Source organism: Primulina huaijiensis, chromosome 18, assembly GCF_012295235.1.
Source record: "Primulina huaijiensis isolate GDHJ02 chromosome 18, ASM1229523v2, whole genome shotgun sequence".
Taxonomy (NCBI): Eukaryota; Viridiplantae; Streptophyta; class Magnoliopsida; order Lamiales; family Gesneriaceae; genus Primulina; species Primulina huaijiensis.
In genome coordinates, this window is record NC_133323.1 from 5,708,781 (window position 1) to 5,715,283 (window position 6,503).

Genomic DNA, 6,503 nt, shown 5'->3' on the forward strand with positions numbered 1-6,503 from the left:
ATACATTTTATATTAAAATTTAAAACTTAAAAAATGATTTTTTTATTATAATATTTTTATGTTATCGAATGGTATGATTAAGATATAAATAAAATATTTATATTTTAAAAGTATTTCGATATAAATGATAAAAACAAATAGAATAAAATTTGTAATTCAATCTCATGAGATTTTTTGATTTTATATTCCTTGAATTTCAATTTCTATATTCTTGAACTGAGTTTGCTCATAAAATATCAAATATTTTTCAATTTTATCTCATGAAAAAAGTACGAATGTCTCTAGGGAACCAACAAAAAAACTTAGTTACTTCATGCATCTCATGATTTATATATAATTAGTCGTTGAGAGACACGCGTTACGTGTATAACATAATACATGAATATTGTATGATCGAGCGCTTGCCGCTTTACCAAAAGCTATAGCTAGTAGTAATGGTGCAACTCAAATCTTTTAAACCGCACAGCAGCTCAATCACCACGGTTCGATCTGTCTACCAAGCAGAGAAAATTATTGCCACAAAGCATAATAAAATATTGATTTCATTAATGAGAAGGAATTAATTGAATACATTGTACTAAAAGATATTTAATGAAATCAAAAATTATATTATGATCTCATATGGTTATTCTAGGAAACGAAGTATAATAATAATAATAATAATAATAATAGTAAAAGATTAATATAAATATAATAATTAAATAATAATATTTTCTCCTAGCAATCATTATGGAATCATACATTTTACCTATAAGATGAAATTCTTAAAATTATGGAATCATACGTTTTACCTATAAGATGAAATTCTTAAAATTATATATCCAAATACCTTCAATGAGTGATAAAAATGTTATGATATATCTATCAAAATTGAAATGCCAAAAATAACTTTTCTTTCTTACAAATTTAAAAGTTTAATGCGAAAAGTATATTTCATCATGATATTAATTACGTCATCTATTTTATTGAAAATATAGTCCAATTTGTGTTACTCTTTAGTCTAGGAAAATAATGTATTTGGTTCATTAACTAGTCACATTTAGGTTTGATACATTAATTTTTCAAATGATGCATAGTTTACAAAACCATAGCCCTTTGAATAGCCAGAGACCCGATCGGTAACCACTTTAGCTGAAAAGAGGGAAAAAAACAAGTGCTTGAGAGATTACCAATAGTTAGCCTATCCAGCCCCAATGCATTTTTAAACAAAAATAACATACCGTGGACCACTTCACCAAACTTAGCAAAGGCAGTCCGCAGACCTTCTGTTGTTGTACGTTTGCTAAGCCCTGAACATCATATCAAAGAAAGTTCAATGAAGTCAAGCACGGTAAGACAGCACAACACCATGGAAAACTTTTATAATGAGCAAAATCAGCCAAAAAAAAAAAACCAAAATTCTGTCATATCCAACAAGATACAAGCCAACAATAATTTTCCAAAGATCCAAATTTAATCATTCGATTAGCAGTTCCAATAATAAAGAAACACGTTTGAAATTTACATTGAACTGCACAACTATGTCTGAGTACGACAAATGGTTTTTTAACAAGGAAAACAAATTACTAAAGAAAAAAATAAATCATTCTAAATGAGGGCAAAACTGGAAACAGGAAAAAGTATTTCCAATTTAAATTTTAAAGTTTGGTAGTTCTGCTGTAAAGTGAAAATTCAGAATTGACAGCAACAAACTCTGATATACAGCTGTTACAAGATATTTCAATCCACCACTCTGATAGAAAATACATTCCGAATAGACTGTATCTAAATAATGCATCACCTCAAATATAATCACTGTGAAGAATGGATACTGAAAATCAGGAGTAGCAGTATGCAAGGAGTGACAGAAGACCAGAAAAAAAACACTTGATTATACTGTTTCATTGGTAGAATCAACACATGGCATAACCCTCCAACAACGAACGAAGTAATGAACATATAACACGCAGAAAAAGAACAAAAATGAATGATGCTGTATCAATGACAATAGTTTTCTGCTTCTCATAAGAACAAAAATGGAGGCCAGTCCTAGAAATCTTTACGTTTCCATCACTGACAATAGTTTTCTACCCTTGTTAAACAATTTCATTGCACGCATACACGCACACAAGAACTTAGCTGTTAAAAATAACAAAACCACACAAAAGGAGGAAGGGAACTAGCTTATGAGATCATCCTATAAATCTGGGTGATATATTTTGAGAATAAAATAGATGGCTGCTGGGTGATATATTTTGAGAATATAATAGATGGCCGATAGCCTGATATAACGTCAACATATAGACAAGTTGGTTTAGGGAAGAATCCCTCCCGCAAAATTATCAAATAAGTGAATAACAGATGAATAAAGTAACAATATGGAGCAACATACAAAGATTTTAAAAAATGTGTCATCAAACATTTCTCGTAGAGAAACTCACAAAATTAAGATGTGCCCACATAACAAGAGGACTGCACCTGATATAATTTTAAAGACCACATGGTGACCCATGAATGATCAAATAATGAAGTAATAAATACAACAGCATTAAAAAGCAATAAAATGAATGCTACCAGGTGTTACAGAATCAAAATGATAAATTAGTTTAACAGAGAACTGAGCATGGATAACAGGGTACAATAAACGGAGAGCAAAAATGTAAAAAGGTAAGATTTTTTTACGAAAACATATATAATCATTTTTTCAAAGTAGCTTAAAAATATAACAAAAGGGACAACGATTGATGAATAGGCAGTCATTACAAAGCTACAAGCCAGTCGATTACTACTCACTAGTAATTTACTAAGTTTTCGAATAAACTAAATAACTAATTGGTAATTTGAAAAATAAGTAAACGAATCTGTCATAGTCCATAATTTTCCACAGAAATGGAATAATGAACTTAAAAGGATTGCAAGCACACGAAAGAACAAACAGATCATTACAAACCCCAAAAGAAATAAGGAAATGATTGAAGAAATGAAGGTTGTTAGGAGAAAAAGAGGGACGCGTACCAGAAACAAAGAGATTCGTAGAAGGTTCCGCAGGAGGCGGCTTCTCGACATTAGTTTGTGGTATATTGAACGGAAAGCTCGAAAGAGACGAGAACATAGCCCTCAAACCTCTGCCTCTGGTGGCAGCGGCCGCCGCCGCCGCCGTCGTAGTGGCCGCCGCTCTCATCGCCATTTGACTGAGGGTTTTAGTGAGATTTTTAGAAATATGACGAGAGGTTCCTTCAAATAGCAAAGCCGGAAGTATAAGCAGGCCGAGGTTAGATTGGGCCTTGGACGTGCTCAGCCCAGTAGATAGTCCTATTTTCACCCAGTCCATTTTAAGACCGTCGAAGTTAAACAAATAAAAAATATATACATTTTATATTAAAATTTAAAACTTAAAAAATGATTTTTTTATTATAATATTTTTATGTTATCGAATGGTATGATTAAGATATAAATAAAATATTTATATTTTAAAAGTATTTCGATATAAATGATAAAAACAAATAGAATAAAATTTGTAATTCAATCTCATGAGATTTTTTGATTTTATATTCCTTGAATTTCAATTTCTATATTCTTGAACTGAGTTTGCTCATAAAATATCAAATATTTTTCAATTTTATCTCATGAAAAAAGTACGAATGTCTCTAGGGAACCAACAAAAAAACTTAGTTACTTCATGCATCTCATGATTTATATATAATTAGTCGTTGAGAGACACGCGTTACGTGTATAACATAATACATGAATATTGTATGATCGAGCGCTTGCCGCTTTACCAAAAGCTATAGCTAGTAGTAATGGTGCAACTCAAATCTTTTAAACCGCACAGCAGCTCAATCACCACGGTTCGATCTGTCTACCAAGCAGAGAAAATTATTGCCACAAAGCATAATAAAATATTGATTTCATTAATGAGAAGGAATTAATTGAATACATTGTACTAAAAGATATTTAATGAAATCAAAAATTATATTATGATCTCATATGGTTATTCTAGGAAACGAAGTATAATAATAATAATAATAATAATAATAGTAAAAGATTAATATAAATATAATAATTAAGTAATAATATTTTCTCCTAGCAATCATTATGGAATCATACATTTTACCTATAAGATGAAATTCTTAAAATTATATATCCAAATACCTTTAATGAGTGATAAAAATGTTATGATATATCTATCAAAATTGAAATGCCAAAAATAAATTTTCTTTCTTACAAATTTAAAACTTTAATGCGAAAAGTATATTTCATCTTGATATTAATTACGTCATCTATTTTATTAAAAATATAGTCCAATTTGTGTTACTCTTTAGTCTAGGAAAATAATGTATTTGGTTCATTAACTAGTCACATTTAGGTTTGATCCATAAATTTTTCACATTTTGGTTTTGTTAAACTAATTTTTATTTTTCATCTAATTTGATCTAATTGCTGACATGTTAGCTTGACAAGTCAAAAATTTTCAAAGTCATGTCATTATTTTTCGATGTCATGTCAGCGTTCTCCAGTGTCATCTTATCAAATGGATCAAAATAGTCGAAAATTAAAAATTGATATACTAAAATCAAACTTTGAAAAATTTGTTGACCAAAACCCAAAATTAAACAAGTTAGTAAATCGAAAAAACTATTTTCCCTAAATTAGTTTAGAACATCAAATCATCATTTAATACATTGACTTACGTATATCGAGACAAATTGGAAAACACGCCATAAAATGTATTATGATCATCATTTTAATATTTACGCCTATTTCCATAATAACAAGTTGATAATTAATATACAAATTTACGCTCTCCGAGGTATTTGGTATCAACATCAAACAACACGACTATAAATTAAATTGGTAAGCTCGAAGTTAGCTCACAGCCTCACTCTTATATCATAACATGTTCAATTGTGTGAAAATGTTAATAAGATGAAATTGATAACTTTATTGTATGTTGATAACTTTATCTCAGGTTCAACGAGAGTCTGATAATGTTATAAAGGTGATGTTGAAATATTCGTTTTTTATCTTACAAAATAAATATATATTTAAAAACAAAAAAATATATATATATTTGGCAAAATAAATTTACGTAATTAATATTTAAACACATAATTTTAAAAATATAATAAAAAAAATAATTCAACAAATAATACCCCTAAATGTATTACACAACATTTTAACATTTTCACCATTCCTATTATCTTTCGATACATGTGGTAATGAGCGAAATAAGTCCATATCAATGGAGTGTTTGGACAAGATTCTAGGAAGCACTTTTTTTATTCTAGCTGGGTGGAAGTTTTTGAAGTGCTTGTATACGACGACTTCTACTTCAACTTCTGTAATTTTTAACCAAAAACTAGAAATAAGATCGACATGATTTTTTATTTTTTTGTTGCTTTTTGTTAGTTATTTAAAGTTACAATTTGATATTTGGATTCTTAAATAAATAAATAAATATATATATATATATCATATTCTGTAATTGCTCTTAATTTTTATAAACATTTATGAAGATTTTGTAAAATGCTAAATTTTATTTATATATAAGTTTTTAAGAGTTTCGAATGGAACTCATAAAATTTCAAGCATATTTTATAACAAGAATTTATTTTTAAAAAAATATTTTGCATTTTTTTTTATAATTTTCATTTCCAGAATTATTATTTCTACATATTTTGTGCATTTCTACANAGAATTATAATTTAATTTTATTATTATTATTCTTTTTTTGGTAAATTTTTTTCACAATTCAAAGAATTTTAAATTTAATTATTTTAATTTGACTAAAAGTATATGTAAATAATAAAAATGTTTTGTCAAATATTTTTTAAAAAATTTATATTAATATGTGAATTTTAAATAAAACTTGATATGAAATAATATTATAATGATAGGCGAGTTTGATAATATTGGTAATTTGAATTAAATCAGATGGTGTGATAATAATAATAATAAAAAAAACCACCCCAAATAAAAGGAATAAAAAAATTATTCATTACCAGTTATTAAAACAAGCTCATAGATTTATTGTGAGTAGTAAAATTTAAAGTGAACTCCTGAAATAATTTGATTATTATTCAAACCCAAGTCTAGTCATGCTAAGCTAGGTAAACTCAATCTAAAAATATTGACAATGTTGAAAATTAATATTTAAAACATGTGTATTGAATATTTGAATGTTGAATATTTGAATCTTGAAAATAAGAATTGTAAATATTGAAAATTAGTGTGTGATGATGTAGGTAATGATGAATTTATTTTTGGATTATTTGTAAAGATTTTCTATAAATAGATCTCTCATTTGTGAAGAAAAACACAATTGAGTAGAGAGAAAAATATTATAAAGTGTGTAGTTTGGTAAATTTTGAGAGTTTGAAATTTTTACTTTTTACCATAAATTTTACTTTTTCACAACACGTTATCAGCACGAAGCTCTAAAAGTCCTTCATATTTTTCCAAGCTCCAAAACAGAAGAAAAAGGTAACAAAAGTAATAATATTTATTTTACTGTTTATTTTTTT

At 27.5% G+C, this 6,503-nt stretch overlaps 1 protein-coding gene across 1 annotated transcript in view; it reads right to left on the bottom strand.

Annotated features, from left to right (window-relative positions):
- Window positions 1-3,233, bottom strand: part of LOC140964650 (organelle RRM domain-containing protein 2, mitochondrial-like) — a 6,466-nt gene extending 3,233 nt beyond the window's left edge. The window contains exons 1-3 of the mRNA XM_073424517.1: window positions 2,995-3,233; window positions 1,221-1,289; window positions 1,043-1,131 (exon numbers count right to left, since the gene is read on the bottom strand). Of these exons, the coding sequence (XP_073280618.1) occupies window positions 1,043-1,131; window positions 1,221-1,289; window positions 2,995-3,166 (330 nt within the window). The 5' untranslated portion in view covers window positions 3,167-3,233. The remainder of the gene's footprint in view (window positions 1-1,042; window positions 1,132-1,220; window positions 1,290-2,994) is intronic.
- Window positions 3,234-6,503: the final 3,270 nt, after the last annotated feature.